Source organism: Pan troglodytes, chromosome 1 (assembly GCF_028858775.2).
Source record: "Pan troglodytes isolate AG18354 chromosome 1, NHGRI_mPanTro3-v2.0_pri, whole genome shotgun sequence".
Lineage (NCBI taxonomy): Eukaryota > Metazoa > Chordata > Mammalia > Primates > Hominidae > Pan > Pan troglodytes.
In genome coordinates this window covers 201,903,600-201,923,280 of record NC_072398.2, presented here as the reverse complement: position 1 = coordinate 201,923,280, position 19,681 = coordinate 201,903,600, and the positions used below count along the sequence as shown (strand labels likewise).

General features: G+C 38.6%; 1 protein-coding gene across 50 annotated transcripts in view; it reads left to right on the top strand.

The window, feature by feature from the left end:
- EPB41 (erythrocyte membrane protein band 4.1) overlaps positions 1-19,681 on the top strand; it is a 231,999-nt gene that overhangs the window by 171,309 nt on the left and 41,009 nt on the right. For 14 of the 50 annotated variants that reach the window (XM_063783720.1, XM_063783717.1, XM_054664879.2 and 11 more), the window contains one exon: positions 5,630-5,806. In XM_063783720.1, coding sequence (XP_063639790.1) covers positions 5,630-5,806 — 177 coding nt within the window. Of the gene's footprint in view, positions 1-1,071; positions 1,135-5,629; positions 5,807-9,383; positions 9,435-9,816; positions 13,228-19,681 lie in introns of those variants that run through there. The other 36 variants (XM_063783716.1, XM_063783706.1, XM_063783622.1 and 33 more) reach the window with 8 other exon arrangements.

The following is a 19,681-nucleotide window of genomic DNA, read 5'->3' as shown; positions in this document are numbered from 1 at the left end:
GCAAAATGAAATAATCAGTGAGAGTCAAACCTATCTTTTGTATTTAAAAATTTATAAGAACTATTTCACAATGACATCATATTCTTGGAATAATTGATAATATTTTATATACATTTATCATAAAATGAAAACCATCATAGCTGGCTGTGATGGCTCACACCTGTAATCCCAGCACTTCGGGAGGTCAAGGCAAGAGGATCCCTTGAGCCCAGGAGTTCAAGACCAGCCTGGGCAACATAGGGAGACCCCATCTCTTCAAAAAATAAAAATAAATTAGCCAGGCATGGTGATACACTCCTGTGGTCCCAGCTGCTTGGGAGGCTGAGGCAGGAGGATCACTTGCGTCCAGGAGGTTAAGGCTGCTGTGAGCCACAGCTGCACCACTACATTCCAGCCTAGGTGACAGAGTAAGACCCTGTCTCCAAAAAAACACCCACTGTAGCAGCAACTCCCAGTACTGTGTACAGCCGACTTCTCTGTGCCTCATTCTTTTCATCTATAGAGTGGGATGAATCAGTTTGAATCAGTTAACTGAGTATATTTATTGGCTGATCATGTATAAAATGATAATCTTTCTTAGATCTTTTTTATAAAAGAGATCTAATCTTTTATTAGATTTTATAATTAGAGATCTAGATACTGCAGTGTCACTAAGTATAAAATACATCCCAAAAGCTAAATAATGTTTTTAAAGCATTTCTTCACTCCATGATACGTGGAGTTTCAGCGTTTTTTAGTCATATGTTTTAAGGTAACCCTCAAACAGTTCAATTTCAAAAATGAAGATAAAACAGCTTGTTACATAAGAAGCCAATGAAGCCAGGAGCACTGTCTATTTAAATAACATCATCACATTCTTTCATCATTCATGAAAAAGGTCATCATTTTCTTGTGGTAATCATGTTCTCTCTGTGTCCGTGTGACTCTCTGACCATTTCATGTTGGCATATGCTGCGCTGTGGACATTTAATTTTAAATATTTTTTGGTTTGCCAATTTTCAGTTTTTTCCCGCAAGAACAACATTTTAATTTTTTATGCTTTTCTGTTTTTCCCCCCTTTCATTTTCACAGAAAAAGAGAGAAAGACTAGATGGTGAAAACATTTATATCAGACATAGCAATTTAATGTTGGAGGTTTGTATGAACTTGAAGCTTATTTCAGTTGGTTGCCTGGAACCTTCTGCATTCTTTGCTGATCCCCTTTTCTTCATTCTGTGCTGCATTTGGTTTTGCATGCAATTGCATGAAGGGACGTTAGGTTTAAAATGCTTTTGCATGTTGGTGAACATGAAGATATGCAAACATCTCGCCTTCTGATTCTTTTTAGTTTCTATCTGTCATACTTACCTGGAAAAATATATGATTGGGACTACCTCTACCTCTCATGGTTCCATTGTTTTACCCACCTTTAGAAAATTCTACACCATTGCTAAAAGTTCCTTTAATTTTCCAAGAGTATAAACTTCCATATGTCCCAAGATGCAAATTTGCACTATTCTTTCATTTTCTGAATTAAGAGAGTGCGAAAAAGAAGGGAATTCAGAATGGACTTAAAATATTGGAGATAATAGAAAAATGACAGAAGAATTGTCGGGGAGGGGCGGGAAGTAAGATATAAGAAGGAAAGAGGGGAGCCTAGCATTTAATAAGTAGTTACTATAAGATGGTTTAATCATAAAAACAGGCCTGTGGGTATGGGATTGTTATTTTAAAGATGACAAAATTGAACCTCAAAGAGATTAAGTAATTTCCCTATAGTCCCAGAACTGGAAAGCCAAGATGTGAGTTAGGATCTATCCAACTCTATTAAACTACACTGTTTTGCACTCTGAAATAGCAACATGCTGTCTGCTATAGGAGTTGTAAGATTATTTTCCCATTATATTCAACATTGGTCATATATATATATATAATTTTTATTTTATTTTATTTTATTTTTGAGACAGAGTCTCGCTCTGTCGGCCAGGCTAGAGTGTAGTGGCGCGATCTCAGCTTACTGCAAGCTCCGCTTCCCGGGTTCACGCCATTCTGCTGCCTCAACTTCCCAAGTAGCTGGGGCTACAGGCGCCCGCCACCATGTCTGGCTAATTTTTTTGTATTTTTAGTAGAGACGGGGTTTCACTGTGTTAGCCAGGATGGTCTGGATCTCCTGACCTCGTGATTCGCCCGCCTTGGCCTCCCAAAGTGCTGGGGTTACAGGCGTGAGCCACTGCGCCTGGCCTTTGTTTTTTTTTTTGTTTTGTTTTTTTTGAGGTGGGTCTCACAGTGTTACCCAGGCTGGAGTGCAGTGGCTCAATCACTGCTTACTGCACTCTCAGCCTCCTGGGCTCAAACAATCCTCCCATCTCAATCTCCTGAGTAGCTGGGGCTATGGGTGCATGCCACAATGCCCAGCTAATTTTTAAATTTTTGGTAGAGACAGGATCTCAGTATGTTGCCCAGGCTGGTCTTAAACTCCTGGACTCAAGTGATCCTTCTGCCTTAGCCTCCCAAAGTACCGGGGTTACAGGCATGAGCCACTGGACCCAACCTAAACTTTAAAAACTAGATAGACCTCTGGCTTAATATATAGCCTCTAATAATTATTTAAACCTCATCTTATTCCTTGTCAATACCTGTATTTTGAGTACTTGTTATGTATAAAGTCTCTGAGAAAAAATATGCCCAGCCTTCATTAAACATGTATTGCGTGGTGGGTGAAATACCAAGTGCTTTACATATCTTTGTCTCATTTAACATGAAGTTTTTCGAGGCTGGACCCTCAGATATTTCAAACTTGGCAACTAGATCTCTTTGTTTTAGCCCATATCTGAAACCAGACCTGAGTAGTTCCATCTTCAGAGACTAGGAAGAATAGTGAAGGTCAGTTGATTTCCTTTATTTGGCAGTGTAACATCTTGAAATTCTAAACATGCATATTTCCTGACTAGTTCGTCTTCAGTGCTTCCTCTTAACTGGAACCTGCAGTACCAATCATATATTTGTCATTTGTTCCATGAGGTGTGTTATGGCTTCTGAGACTCACAAAGTCCCTGTGTGTGATGTGTTTTTCCCTCAGCATTTCATTGACAGCCATGAGAGGGGATTTCTAAATAAAAGTGTGTTTGGAAATTAAAACCACTAACTGCCTTTTGAAACATTTTATATTTAATGAAGTGTTTGGTTTGATTGCTGCTAAAATTATGAAGTGATAGGCATCAAAAAGTGTCTAACCTGAACACAGCCAAAGTAATTTGGCCATCATTCTTTAGAAGTTTTTTCCCCTGTAAGGAAGTTCTCTCAAGTTATCTGTCACTCCAGCAGGTTTTTTTTTTTAAGCATCCCTCCTCCCCCTTCTCCTACCCCGCCCCCACTAATGCTTTGTTCTGGCACAAATAAGGTCGAGTTCATTTTTAGATCTACCGCCTCCTCCTCCAACTCCCAGAGAGAACCTGTAGCAAGTTGTCTATGACAAATTCTATTTGGAACAGGTCCCTTTGAGATCTTAATTTTACTCTGTGCCCCCACAGGTTTTCAACAAAGCCAGCTAAGAAGGATGGAGAAAGCTCCCTCAGAAGCTACTGGTTTTACCAAAACATTTATTTTCCCAGGTTCCAAGCCAATCCGAAGCTAGGCAAGAAGAGTAGCAAATTACAAGTCTCTTACATTAAGAGGTTAACTAAGAGAGTTATCATTTTACATAGCATCTCTTGCTTATTTTTGTTTTGCTCTATTCACACTTTTAACCCTCCCAAATGTATTAGGTTGTTCTTGGCCCAAACAGATTTTAATTTCCAGTGAGGAGCTGGGTCACAGGACCTTACATGCCTGGTGGGTCTGGTTGCTCAGTCCAACACTGGGTCTTTGAATGGGCTTGTTCATGCTTTTCTTTAGCTACTAGACATGCTTTTCTTGCTTTCAGCCAGAAGAAAAGTGCAAACTGTTGTTTCCCCCATAGTGAAGTCCATATTCATAAAATATATTCACATTTCATCCCAGCAAGCAAAACATGCTCTTCTGGGATAGCTATAGGATTGCCCTTTTGGAGTTAGCTTTCTGTTTGATCTCAAAGCAGGTATACATGGTTCAGTCTTGCAAAAATAAAAAGAATAGACTAATGAATTTTCTGAATGAATATCTACAGAATCAAAATCGTCTCACTGATTATTCTTCTTATGCTGTTTTCCCTTTGACATTGCTTTTGAAAAAGTTTTATTTAGTTAAAACCTGTATTATCCTCAGAAAAAACTTTTAAGCAAAATTTTATTTAAATGAATTATAATTTTTTACCCCAATACAGCTGTTTCCTACAGAGCCAAAAAAGAAAGACTAAATCCAAAATTCACCAAGCATATTAGGAGATGTATTTAGCATTATGCTTTTCTTGGATACAAAGCTGCCTTGATATATAATAAACACAGAATTTTTTACAGTCATCAAGTGATGGGCTCCCACATGTTTTGATCTCAAGCGTAGATCTTTTAAGGTTTTTTGAAGTATTGTTGGACAAAGAACATTTGAGTTTTTGTCTTCAAGTTATATTTACCATACTATTTTTGGCCAAGTCCCCTTTTTGAAAGTTGTTATATACCTCCTTTTACATAAACCTGAATATTATTTCTAACTCATGCTTTATTAACCTAAGCTTCATTCATTTCTCCCTGGAATATCCCTTTAATAGCTTGCCTGTACCTCAGGTTGCCCAGTATTCAAATTTGCTAGGATATATACCTACTATATACCCACAAAAATTAAAAAAAAATTAATCTGCTGGAACAGTTGAATTATTTTAAATTGTCAAGGAAATATATAAGGTATTTGGTGAACTCCTGTTAACTCACTCTCAATCCTTTGAAGGTTATTGCAAGAAGTCCCTGTTTTGAGTTGTACTAAGTGATGAAGTGAAGCTGTTAGAAGCTAGAAAGCCTAAGGCTTTTAGTTTATGTGCATATTATTGACAAAGAAAAAAAGTCATTTTATTATGTACCTCTGAGTGATTTTTCAGAGGTAGTAACAGTCTGCTCTGGAGCCTTTAACTAGGAATTTCAGTAATAAATTCTTACATCAAAAAAGGGCTATTCTTGTTTTTTAAAAAGCAGAAACAGCCACCTAGTAATAGAGAAGTAAAACCATCTCCAGGTAGAAATAGAAGGATACTGTATGTTTGCAACTCAACAAGACAAGACAGCCAATGGTGGAAGTTGTATGTTTCACCATGCCTTCATTAAACAGTTTGTTTATCTGTTGCTATCTCCATCCTCCTGAGCTGAGCCTAAAATAATTTCTTATCAAGCTGAGGCTAATTGAGTTGTGGAACTACCTTCTTGGGATGAGAAGTTAGAGATCTGCTGCTGTGTCATAATGGGAAGAAGAATCATAAATTAAGGCGTGAGTTCTTTATGGGTTATATAACTGCTAACAGCTATGGAGTTGTGATACTTCACAGCTTCTAAGAAAAGCACTTTATTTAAAGAAAAAAAAGGCAAGCAAATATACCATGTTGTATATTTATAATCTGAATGCAGATTAGTAACATCTGTCCTGGATGTGGTGTGTTTTCTACCAGTGCCCAGTCTCTGACGGGTTGCCCTTGGTTATGTTCTTTGTCCTGATTGTGTATTGTTTTGCATCTTTGTCCTTTCAACTGTAGGATTTAGACAAGAGTCAAGAGGAGATCAAAAAACATCATGCCAGCATCAGTGAGCTGAAAAAGAACTTCATGGAGTCTGTACCAGAACCACGGCCTAGTGAATGGGATAAACGCTTATCCACTCACTCGCCCTTCCGAACTCTTAACATCAATGGGCAAATCCCCACAGGAGAAGGAGTGAGTACTTTGTCCACATGGCCAATTGTGAAAATGGAGGGAATAAATGTTTTTATGTATTAATATTCTGTATCTGAGAGAAAGCTTAGAGCTGAAATTTGGATTTGGTGCCTCACTATATTCATTGCTGCTTTAAGGCATTTGTAATCAAATATTTATTTTTTTTAAGTCAGGTAGGCTACTGACTTAAGTGCAATTATGGGAGCTATTTGGAGCCACCAGTAGATGATTAGCCTCTGAGAACTGTCTCTGCAGCTACATGCTTCTGGCTAATGTATATTTATAAACTGACCATAAGCCAGTAGAGGTTTATTTGTATTCAAACTGTGCCTTCAGGGACTAGAAAGTTTACTAAATTTAGGAAGGTCAAAATAGGAAAGACATTAGTCTTTTTAAAAAGCTTTATTTGAACATTTGCACAACTTAGAAATATCTGGACTGGTTCCCCACAATTATATAGTAAACCAAGGAGGCCCCTAAGCGAGAGAATTCAGAACTCCAAATATTAATGATTGTATTTCAATTTTAGAAAAACTATGGGCTGGGCACATGGCTCATGCCTGTAATCCCAGCACTTTGGGAGGCCAAGACAGGCAGATCACTTGAGTCCAGGAGTTTAAGACCAGCCTGGGCAACATGGCAAAACCCCATCTCTACAAAAATTAGTCAGGTATAGTGGTGTGCACCTGTGTAGTCCAGCTACTCAGGGGGCTGAAACAGGAGGATTGCTTGAGCCAGGAGACCAAGGCTGCAGTGAGCCATGATTGCACCACTGCACTACAGCCTGGGTGACAGAGTGAGACCCTGTCTCAAAAAAAAAAAAAAAAAAAAAAAAAGGGGGAAAAGAAAAATGATTTATTTTATCTTTATGAGTAATATTAAACTTTTAATACACTGTTTTGTAAGATAGTCACAATTAGAGGTCAGAGATACCTTTCAGGGGCTCTTGTTTTTCTGTTATTGTCATTACCTATTTTAGAAATCCTACATCTGGGCCGGGCGCGGTGGCTCACGCCTGTAATCCCAGCACTTTGGGAGGCTGAGGTGGGCGGATCACAAGGTCAGGAGTTCGAGACCAGCCTGGCCAGCATGGTGAAACCCCATCTCTACTAAAAATACAAAAATTAGCCGGGCATGGTGGCACATGCCTGTAATCCCAGCTACTCAGGAGGCTGAGGTAGGAGAATCACTTGAACCTGGGAGGCGGAGATTGCAGTGAGCCGAGATCACACCACTGCACTCCAGACTGGGCAACAGAGTGAGACTCTGTCTCAAAAAAAAAGAAAAAAAAGAAATCCTACATCTGAATAAATGAATCTATTAAACATTTAATGAAAATATCTTGAAAGTTACCATGAACATATACCCCAAAAGTTTTTATCTTTAGTCAGTACAAGTGAAATATTTATATAGTCACAATGACTCAATAAGTGATTATGATTTAAAAATTATGTGCTTGTTTTTCCCCCAAAACAATAGCAATTCTAGTTAAAAAAAGTAAAGTGATGTCTTAATAATTTTAAAACTTTTTTTTTCGCTTTCTTTGAGATGGAGTTTCACTCTTGTTGCCAAGGCTGGAGTGCAATGGCACGATCTTGGCTCTCTGCAACCTCCACCTCCTGGCTTCAAGCAATTCTCCTGCCTCAGCCTCCCTAGTAGCTGAGATTACAGGCGCCTGCCGCCACGCCCAGCTAATTTTTTATATTTTTATTAGAGATGGGGTTTCACTACGTTGGCCAGGGTGGTCTCAAACTCCTGACCTCAGGCGATCCACCTGCCTCAGCCTCCCAAAGTGCTGAGATTACAGGCATGAGCCACTGTGCCCAGCTAAAACTTTTTTTTTTTTAATTTTCAGAATTTATGGTAAACTAAATTATTATTTAGTTTCTGGAACTGGAGAAGGTGATAAAAGTTGGTTCACAGGCCGGGCTTGGTGGCTCACACCTATGGTCCTAGCACTTTGGGAGGCTGAGGCGGGCTGATCACTTGAGGTCAGGAGTTTGAGACCAGCCTGGCCAACATGGCGAAACCCCATCTCTACTAAAAATACAAAAAAATTAGCCGGGGCCGGGCGCGGTGGCTCACACCTGTAATCCCAGCACTTTGGGAGGCCGAGGCGGGTGGATCACGAGGTCAGGAGATCGAGACCATCCTAGCTAACACAGTGAAACCCCGTCTCTACTAAAAAACAAAAAATTAGCCAGGTGTGGTGGCGGGCACCTGTAGTCCCAGCTACTTGGGAGGCTGAGGCAGGAGAATGGCCTAAACCTGGGAGGCGGAGCTTGCAGTGAGCCGAGATCGCGCCACTGCCCTCCAGCCTGGGCGACAGAGCGAGACTCTGTCTCAAAAAAAAAAAAAAAAAAAAAGCCAGGCATGGTGGCATGCGCCTGTAATCTCAGCTACTTGGGAGGCTGAGGCAGGAGAATCGCTTGAACCCAGGAGGCAGAGATTGCAGTGGGCCGAGATCGCGCCACTGCACTCCACCCTGGGCAACGGCAAGACTCCGTCTTAAAAAAAAAAAAAAAAATTGGTTCACAAAGGGTACTTTTTGTATTTTTCAAAGTGTGGCTAAAATTGGCTAACAGTTCTCCAAACAGAGCTGAACAGTTTCACAAATAAGGCTGGAGAATAACTGAGTAATGGGCAGCTAAATAGAGTTACCAGGGATGACAGGACGCTATTGTTTCCTACTCACTGTCCTCTCAGCCTCCATTTTCTGATATAAATGGACGTTAGTTTTGTGTTCTAAATCTAGAGCACGTATCCTGAACTGAGACAATAACTCTGCTTTCTAGGCAAGACCACTGTTTTCAGTGTCAGTAGGATACTTAATTTTGATGTATCTGTAAGTAATAAGAGTCATAAAGGGTCTAGTAGTTCTGGTTGTGGCTTGATTTGATTTAGAGGGTCTGGCTAGTCAAAGCCTAAATGAACAATTCTGAACAAGTAATTTATCATATTGGGCCTTAGTTTATGGAGTAGATGATCTTTAAGGTCCCTGTTAACTCTAAAATTCTGTAAGTCTGTGACTCCATAAGAAAATGCCTTGTCGCTATTTCACCCAGTTAACCCTATCTGCAAACTATAACTGCGTATTTTCTAGAAGTTTTCTTTTTGACTCTGTGCAAGTAATAAAAGATACTCGACTACTTTGAAAAAGTAACTTGGTCCTCTCTTGGATGAGGCTGGGTAAATTTGAATTAGTCTCCATTTCCAGGAAATATCTTACATCTTTTAATAGAAACCTTTCAGAAATCTTCTCAGGGTTGGTTTTGGGAATGGTGATGTCATTCTGTGTACTTTAAAGAAATAACTTTTTATAAACTAAACGATATCCATGGGAGTACTTGAACAATTTTAGCTCTATGCTATTACCCCTGTAAATGAATAGTGGAATAAATAAGCACTGTATTATGGTGACCTTTAATATTGGGTAATTCTACTTTCTGGCATATCTTACTTTTTCTTTAACAATTGGGATACTATTTCCATTCTCTGGGGATACCTCTTCCACCTTTGACGGTATTGTTGTTGCATTGCAAGGCAACTGAATTTTATATAATTTGTGTATGACCAGGTGAAGAAAACTTCTATCCTACCCTCGGAAAGAAAGGTTGGTGGGCCAGAGGTAAAGCTGCTGTTATGACTTGTGCTTCTCAATCGGAATTTGCTCTTGTCATGGCACTAAGCAGATAATCCCCCCAGAACTGAACAACAGCTGCTGAATACCTTTTTTTCTTTTGGCTATACTAGTAAATTCACACCCACAGCCTTTCGGCCTAACACATAACACTTCCACTGCTGCAGCTTTTGCAGCTTTCGATTTGCTTATTTCGGCGCATGGCTGGTTGAAAAGCTGCATGAAGATATAAATATGTATTCAGATAGAAAATGAATTTAATTATACCCTATTCTTTTTATGTTGTCTTTCTTCTCCCACTTTATTTTCTTTCAAAAATCATCGTAATTTTGCATCCTTTCTTTTCCTTTTTTTCTTTTTTGCTGACCAGTCCCCTAGCTACTTTCTCCCTGATACATATCACTTAGGGGTGTGCAAAGAACCAGTGTTGAACTTCCAAACTGATCAGAGAAGGCTAGCTCAACTGAGAGAACTTAGAGCCAAGTTTTTCCTTTCATAGATAACATCTGTCTTGACGATGGATAGCAGAGTACAGAAATTGCAGGGGGAATAAAAACTTCTCAATTGGACAATTGGGGAGAAAAAACTTTCTTTAAAAGTGTCTAAAGCATTTGCTTAAAGTAATGTATAAACCTTCATGATGGTCATTATTATTTATTTGTTTTGGTGAACCTTGGAGGGACATTATAAACTTTTATACTTTTTGTTTTTCTTTTGCAATCTTTAAAATGTATAAGATTAAGATTTTTTATTTCTGGAGCAAAAACTAATTGCTATACTGAATGAACTGTTGCTTTTAAAACTGTTGTTTTTAAAGTCTATATGAAGAGATATAAGGATTACTTTTTATATTCTGCCATTATATTTGTAATAAAAGTAACTTTTTTTTTTTTGTCTGAGACAGACTGTTGCTCTGTCCCCCAGGCTGGAGTGCAGTGGCGCGATCTCAGCTCACTGCAACCTCTGCCTCCCGGGTTCAAGCAATTCTCCGGCCTCAGCCTCCTGAGTAGCTAGGATAACAGGCATGTGCCACCACGCCCAGCTAATTTTTGTATTTTTAGTAGAGATGGGGTTTCACCATGTTGGCCAGGCTGGTCTCAAACTCCTGACCTCGTGATCCGCCCACCTCAGCCTCCCAAAGTGCTGGAATTACAGGCGTGAGCCACTGCGCTCAGCAAAAAATAACTTTTATGATGGCAAGGAGAATGCTTCATTATTGGCATTGCCCAATTAGTGATTGGCAGCACCAAAGTAATAGAAAATGACCTAAAATTCATATGTGAATATCCTCAAAGGAAGAATAAATAACATAGCAAGGGGAAAGCCAGTGATTCCTTGAACTTTCCGTTCTAATGTTCATTCACTCAAAAAGGTATCTATTGAGCACCCTATTGTGTTACAGAAACTTTGCCAGGATAAATTGCCAAAATAAAGTAAAGCTAAAATGAAGAGTGTCTAAAAGATATTTCCAAATCCTTTGCACATCCCCAAGTATCATTTTTGAGCATTTTCCATCTGTCATTTTGTTCATCTTATTCTGTCTTTCTTGATCTTCTACTGTGAAAGCAGACACAGGAACGTGCTCTGTTAGTACAGGATGAAGAGAAAATTAAAAGGCAAGAAAGATCTACTGAAAGAGGCTTGCCCCAGCAAGAAAATGAAGAAATTCTTCCCAAGGTTTCTATTCCAATCCCTGAGGATCACAAGTCTCTCAAAAAGTGCCACCTCTACTTTAGTACTTTTCCATCTCTTCGTATTCCTTTCATGATGTCTTTTCTCGTGATCCTTGTGTTGGCTGTTTGGTGGTTGGTCTTTCTGTGATCAGAAAACAGGGTGCTCATCTGAAATGTCAAGACCATTGAACTTCTGTCCTTGGCTTCAACTGTGTTATTGCTGTATGATGCCCTCTGATCTTGATAGTTCACTATCCTAGGGGAGCTCTTGTGATCATTTTTCTGTCAAATGTTACTCTTTGTAGAGTATGTATTGTGGGGTACAAAGGAGTAGCAATGGACTGCCCAAAGCCAGCTTTTCTGCATTGAAGTTTAACAAATTTAAACAAATCAGAATTAAGCATATGGCAGGTTGGTAATCTTCCCAAAAGCTTTAACTCTTTTATCCTGCATGTTTACTGTTTACTATTGTTATGTCTTCATATCCAATATCTCACACAAACCAGGATACTCTCTAGATACATTTGATGGAATATTTTCCTAATCCTCTATAGTCATTTGTTTGGCATGGGCTTCATAGTTTAAGAAAAAATTTCAACTCGCTAACCTTTCAGAAGCCTTAAAATGATAACGTTTTAATCTACAAATCCATAACCACTCCTTTTCTTAGGATATCAAACCAGTATAAACAAAAGTCTTTTCTGGAAAAGGGCTTTTGACTTCTGTGGCCTTTTTATGAGTATTTCTGAGCTGTACAGGGACAGACAACTTTTTCCTGCCTGGTGTATAGAAGAGATCTTCAAAGATTAAATGCCATCTTTTCATAAGTAGAGTGTTGATATGGTTTAAGGAAAATGGTGCTGGTGCCCCTTAGCCTCCAGCCAGGACTGAAATTCTCAAACTACTCTACCTATCCTTAAAAGTCTGGAACACAGATTTACTCAAGATCTGTACATAAACCCTTCTCTGAATTAAGATACTGTGTTACTTCTTTATGGCTTTACTAATTATATTGCTAACAGCAATAGTTAGCCATTGCTAAGCTTAAAATATATATTGATATACTTTGTTTTCCTGATATACTTCAGACCTGTTTGTTCGTGCACTTGTGTTGAAATCAATTGTTTTTAATCAATGGCTTTGTGACCTCAAGTTCACTTGTGACAAGTATGTGTCCTCTGTTTGCATGTTGACTTCTAAGACTTACCTGAAGTAAATGTGAGCACTCTGTCTCTCTTCAGGACACAACTCACATGCCTAACCTGTTATTTTTTACCTCAATATTGAAGAAACCTTGCATGTAGCTTGCTTTTTATGGCACTTGAATGTACCAATATGGATGATTTGGTTAATGTCTCAAATATTTGTTTTGAAATCTGAGTTTATAGGGTTATCAAACTAAGATTATTATACTTTGTTTTACTTCTCAATGCTTTTCAGTTGATGAAACTTCTAAACAAGACTTTTTGTTTTTGAGAAGATGGCCTCTTAGAGCAAAAAAAGAGAACCATAAAGACAAGAATCTTTTGTCCTTCAACATCTACCAATATTGTTCTCTTGTCTCTGGAGACATGTAGAAATAATTATCTGTTATTTCCTGAAAACTGCTACGCTGTCATTATAGGCTTTCCCAAGAAATGGAAAAAGAAGCAAGGACCAGGTTAAAATTTAAAATTTGGTGTGCGTATATATCTTTTATGTCACAGGCTATGTCTATTTATAATATATATTTTGTAAATAAGCATATTTATTGATTCACTCATAATAAGAGGGACCTGAAATATTACAAAGCTGTTCTCTACCACAGAAAGTAATAATCATAAGTACTCTCTTTTATCTGGGAAATAAAGATACAAGAGTTTCCCTTAATGAAATAACAAATTGGGCTATAGAATTGGTTAGATTATTTTAAATCTTTTTTTAAGGAATTAAAAGGAAATAATCAGAACTTTATTTATACTTTTGTAACTGTTTCAGATTATAATTCCTGAATTTCCAGTTTTCATCCTTATACACAGCTTTTTATTAATTACTATTGTAAACTTCACCCTGAATTTTGTTTCTCTTTGTATTGGAGTTATTCCAAGTCCATTAAAAGTCTAAGCCAATGATACTTTTCAGTTTTCTGAAATGCAGCAAGAGTCCTCGGAGATCTTTATTGAGAGTCAAAGGAGAGGCCATTTCTTCTATCAATAGGGTAAGAATGATTAAGAGGAGAATGGCCAAGCCCTTGTATTGGATGAAGCTGACCAATGCAGACTCAAAAGATACCATCACAATTATCAGAGGAAAAATATTGGGCATTCCAGCTTTGTATTACCTAAAGGTAACACTGCCAATATTTGCAACATAAAGCGTAAATGGGCTGGGCGTGGTGGCTAACACCTGTAATCCCAGCACTTTGGGAGGCTGAGGCGGGCAGATCACCTGAGGTCAGGAATTCGAGACCAGCCTGTGCAACATGGTGAAACCCCACCTATACTAAAAATACAAAAATTAGCTGGGCATGGTGGCACACACCTGTAATCCGAGCTACTTGGGAGGCTGAGGCAGGAGAATCGCTTGAACCCGGGAGGCAGAGGTTGCGGTGAGCCAAGATCACACCACTGCACTCCAGCCTGGGTGACAGAGTGAGACTCTGTCTCAAAAAAAAAAAAAAGTGTAAATAGTCTTGGTTTCCTTCCTTCATTTTCAGTACCAGAGGCAAATTCTAATACATATTGGTGTTACCCTGATTCAGCTTCTTAATGGCAAGCTGATAAATAAAAAATAATTTGGAGTAAAGGTATCAATACAGACCAGTATAATATTTTGGGTTTTTGCTTTGGTTTTGTCATTATTCATTTCTAGGGTGACTCTGAGAGGTTCACTTAACTACTTGGTGCCCAGATTTCCACCTAGTAATGTGGAGACAAACCTACTTCATGAGAATGAATACGTAATAAATTCCAGGAACCAGAGACCCTGGTTGTCGTTCAATTCTTGGTCTTTTGGGAGCTGGGAAGATGAAAATTTAAAAACACACAAACATACATTAACTTCTTTTTATTTTGAAAGTAAGTCGTTAAATAGCTGTTTATTTCCATCTACTCCTTATTGATATTTGACCACTTTACTAATTTTCCAAATTTATCCTTCTCTTAATAAATTCATCTTATCCAAATGGTATGATTAGAGTGGATCATACTTGAAAATAAACCAAGCATCTATATTTTGGGCCTCTCTTTCAGCCAGTTTCTTTCATGCTAACACTTGCAATATGAAGGGAATTGTTTGCATGGGTCAAGTTTTCTACTTATTTACATCTTCAGTAAGAGTTTTGAAGGGAAAAGATGCTGACTCTGTTGATTAAGATTAGACTGGATATTATACATGGAATAGATTTCCAGTTGGCATCCTAGGACCTGGTACATTTCTTTCTATTAAATATTATAAATTTTACTCTGAAACTTCTTTGGATATAATAACCCAATTCACTTTCTCCTAGTTTCCTAAGTCACTTCTGTAATACTTCTTATAGATAAGCCTGTAGTACTTCCTATAGATAAGCCTATAGGACACATGAGGCATTAGAGATCTAATTAATTTTAAGAAGGTATTATGGAGCAGAAATTACACTTGTGCTTTACCCAGTGATCATGTATTTACAAAAGGAAAATAGGGCAAAATTAATATGAGACATGGTCTCGTTGCTTTTATTTTTTCGGCAAGGGTTTTGAATACAGTAAAGACATACAAAATTTGTTGACAGAGTTGCCTTCCCTTATATTCCTCTTCACAGGAATTATAAAATCCCAAACTATAGCATTCTCTGCAGCTTTGAAAAAGACTATTATATTGTTTTTATTATACATAGAAACTTCACTTTTTTTTCATATACTCAAATTACACCGTTTGTAATATTGGTACTACAAACTACAACAACTTCTTATTCTTAATCTGTTTTGTGTGGCATGTGGCATTACCATATCTGCTTCCTCTACACTTTAGTGGGTAGTATTAATAGGCCACTCTCATTTCTGAAGCTGTTACTCCTCATGCCTTAGTATCTCCTTTTACTGCAGCAGAATATGACACAAAAAGAAACACATTGGTGCAGACCTATGAAAGCATACCTGAAATGGTTAAGAAGGTATGGGATTAGAGTTAGGAAGCCATACAAAGTTAGGCTAGAGGAAGAGCAGTGGCTATGATCAACAATTATAAATTCATGGAGGATTCCTTTTGGTAAACAAAACTCCTATCATCCTAGAACTTGAAAGACAAAAGGAAGATAAAGTAGTTTATTCCCACATATCAGAAATGCAGGCTAAAAGCCAAATAACTTGAATAATAGCCTAACTAAATGTATAGATAACATTGTGGAGAAAACACACTTTAGGAATTTTAAAAATCTTTTGTGTGTCCAGGCGCGGTGGCTCACGCCTATAATCCCAGCACTTTGGTAGGCTGAGGTGGGCGGATCACAAGGTCAGGAGATCGAGACCATCCTGGCTAACATGGTGAAACTCCGTCTCTACTAAAAATACAAAAATTAGCTGGGCGTGGTGATGGGCACCTGTAGTCCCAGCTACTCAGGAGGCTGAGGCAGGAGAATGACATGAACCTGGGAGGCGGAGCTTGCAGTGAGCCGAGATCACGCCACTGCACTCCAGCCTGGGCGACAGAGCGAGACTCCGTCTCAAAAAAAAAAAAAAAAAAAAAAAATCTTTCGTGATTGAAATCCTAGGCCAGGTGTGGTGGCTCATGCCTGTAATCCCAGCACTCGGAAGGCCGAGGTGGGCAGATCTCCTGAGGTCAGGAGTTCAAGACCAGCCTGGCTAACATGGTGAAACCCTATCTCTACTAAAAATACAAAAATTAGTTGAGTGTGGTGTCAGCCATCTGTAATCCCAGCTCCTCAGGAGGCTGAGGCAGGAGAATCGCTTGAACCCAGGAGGTGGAGGTTGCAGTGAGCTGAGATCGCGCCACTGTACTCCAGCCTGGGCAACAGAGCAAGACTCTGTCTCAAAAAAAAAGAAAAATCCTAGAAGGCAGCAGTGTCTTACCCTTTAACATAGAATCCTGTTTTGGGTAAATGATAGAATAACTCTGACATTTGAAAGATTGAAAGGTAGGGGAAGGCATAGAGTCTCAACTATCTTTTCTTGTCTCAAAATCAACAAAGGCAGGTGAGCCTCTCATTTTCTTATCTACTACCTCTTCAAAGAAAAGTCTTCATATTTATAAGATCCTATCTCAGTAAAACACATAGAAAAATATTTAAGGGGATAACATGGCCACCATTCATTTTATTTATTTATTTTATTTGTCACCCACCAGCAAAGTACTCTATTATATATTACAAGGATGCAAAGAGTCAGCATTATCAGAATTTTAGGGATTGGATAGGATCCTAATTCAATTCCTCTCTCTTCCAGTGCTTGACTCTTCTCTGCAATATCATTTAGAGATTTGGAGGCCAGTCTTGCAGTCTTTGTTTCAATATCTCCTGAGATAACATATTACATCTTTGGACAGCTCTGAGTTTGTATATAAATCATTCATATATTAAGTGAAAATCTGTTTCCCTGTAGCTTTCACTCACTGATCCTGAACAGAGGCATTTTAAAGAATTTTCTATCTTTTTCCACATTACTTCTTCACATACTTAAAGGTAACCTTCATGTTGAAACTAGTCACTATTCTTACCCTCAGACAAGTTACCATCTGCTATTCAGATCTATTCCAGTCTTCCTCCTAGCATGTCATCCTCCTTTCTTCTTTTCTAACTTTCCTTGTTTTAACAGCTTTTTCTTTCTGGCTGTGTTGCCCACTGTGGATTATTCCGCTTTATGTCCCTATAAATTGACATTCTCTCTCCAAAAAATTTTGAAATTTCTGGCTGTCCCAGCTTCTTCATAGATAACATAGGCTTTGGAATTTTTTTAGATAAAAGAGTAGAGGTGGGATAGTTTTCTAGCTTTGAGAGTTTCATGTAGCCCAGAATCTGTTGACAAGATAGTATCAGTGTTATATTATGAGGAAGCACACTACCAAAGCCTGCATTCTAAGTTTGCTTTCCTTCTGTGACAGTCTGAGTAACCTTTACATACTGGAGTTGTCCCCAAGTGATTCAATTTATACCAGTGTGATGATAAAATTATGGAAATGTACTTTCTGCTTAACATTCTGATTATGATTTATACCCCACCAGAAAAAGTGATACTAAATATTTGAAGTGTTGTTAATACATCTCTTTTGTGCCTTTCTCCTCAAAACTATGAGATTCTCAGAGGTAAGAGGCTCTTTAGGCCAAGCACGGTGGCTCATGCCTGTAGTCCCACTTACTGAAGAGGTTGAGGCAGGAGGATTGCTTGAGCCCGGGAGCTCAAGGCTGCAGTGAGCCATGATCACACAACTTCTTTCCAGCCTGGGCGACACAGCATGACACTGTCTCTAAAAAAATTTTAAATAAAAATAGGCCTTGATTTTGCCAATCTATAACCTTTGTATCCCATTTACCACATTGCCTTGAATATAACAAATAATATTTGTTTCACTGAATTAAATGATTAATCACAGATGGCGATGGATAAATAACTTTTCACATAGAATCTCTTGTACTGGCACATAAATTTGTGCCAAATTAATCACCTTATGCCCAATCATTATATGCAGGTAATCCAGAAAGCCTGTATCCAGCCCAGAAGCCACTGTCTCTCTTGTTAATCCTGTAGTATGGTCCCTTGTTTATTCAAGGAATCTAGTATACCCTTATGGTAGGTGTCAGTTTCTATTGTTAATGTCTTATAACTTGGTTCAGTTAAAAGCTCTTATCCAGCTGGCCTTGGTGGCACAAGCCTGTACTCCCAGCTACTCGGGAGGCTGAGGCAGGAGGATCACTTGAGCCTGGGAATTCCAGTCCAGCCTGGGCAACATAGCAAGACCCCATCTCAAAAAAAAAAAGCTCTTATGTATTTACCACAGGTAATAATCAGCTATTCTCACTCTAGAACATATTACTAAGAATAGGGTACACATCTGTATAAATAAAGTCATCTCGGATAAGTGTGATATCATAAAGGGAACATTTATGTTTATCTAAAATACATTGCAGAGAGCAATTTGACACTTTTTCTTGTGTTTTACGTGATATAGAAACATCAACTATATCAAACTCTTATGGGTTTTGATATATTTGGAGTATCAGGAGTAGGCAAACTTTTTCTGTAAAGTGCCAAATAATAAATATTTTAGGCTTTGCAGGCTATATGGTCTGTCACAACCACTCAGCTTTGCCATTGTAGAGTGAAAGTAGTATAGATAACACATAAAATGAATGTGATTATGCTCCAATCAAACTTTATTTATGGACACTGAAATTTAAATTTTGTATAATTTTACATATTACTAAATATTATTCTATTAGTTTCCTAACCATTTTAAAATGTAAATACCATTCTTAGCTCATAGCAATACAAAAATAAGGAGAGGGTGGCTGGGTGCAGTGGTTCACGCCTGTAATCCCAGCACTTTGGGAGGCCAAGATGGGCAGATCTTTTAAGGTCAGGAGTTTGAGACCAGTTTAGCCAACATGGTGAAACCCTGTCTCTACTAAAATACAAAAATTAGCCAGGTATGGTGGCGCACGCCTATAATCTCAGCTATTCGGGAGACTGAGAACCGCCTGAACCTGGGAGGCAGACATTGCAGTGAGCCAAAATTGCACCACTGCACTCCAGCCTGGGTGAAAGAGCAAGATTCCGTCTCAAAAAAAAGAAAAAGAGGGGGTGAGATTTGGCCTGCTGCTTATAGTTTGAGGACCCCTGGTACAGACCAGAAAAGTGGTTTATTATGTTTGCTGCCTTTGTACTGTTTTGGAGAGTTGTAGTTGGGATCTTAGCATCTTCACTCAATGTCAAAGTATTTTTTGTCTTTATTTATGATTAGAAATGGAAAACAAAAGATGAGACATTCATTTCTATTAAGCAGTCAGGGTACACCTGAACTGTAATCAAAAATACATACTGCTGGGCGCGATGGTTCATGCCTGTAATCCCAGCGCTTTGGGAGGCTGAGGCAGGAGGATCACTTGAGGCCAGAAGGATCACTTGGGTCCAGGAGCTCAAGACTCATCTCTACCAAAAAAAAAATTAGCTGGGCATAATGGCATGCCTGTAGTCCCAGCTACACGGGAGCCTGAGGTAAGAGGATCATTTGAACCCAGGAGTTTGAGGTTGCACTGAGCTATAATCATGCCACTGCACTCCATCCTAAGCAAGAGCAAGACCCCGTCTCTACAAAAAATAAATAATAAAATATGTACTGTAACCACCACAGCACCCCGTTTCTGCCAGTTTTCCAAATTGCATTGTGTTAACTGTGGTCTTATATTCAGTGATGATCCTAGATATCCCCTTCATTTGGTTTGTTTTAAGGATCTGCCTCCATTTCCCCCTAAAGAATAAAGAAACCACAATTCCCAAATTCACCTTTTCTTTAGCCAAGTTTTAGAGATATATAATGAACATGGTAAAGAAAGTAAAATGATTTTTTTTTTTTTGGACACAAAATTTCGCT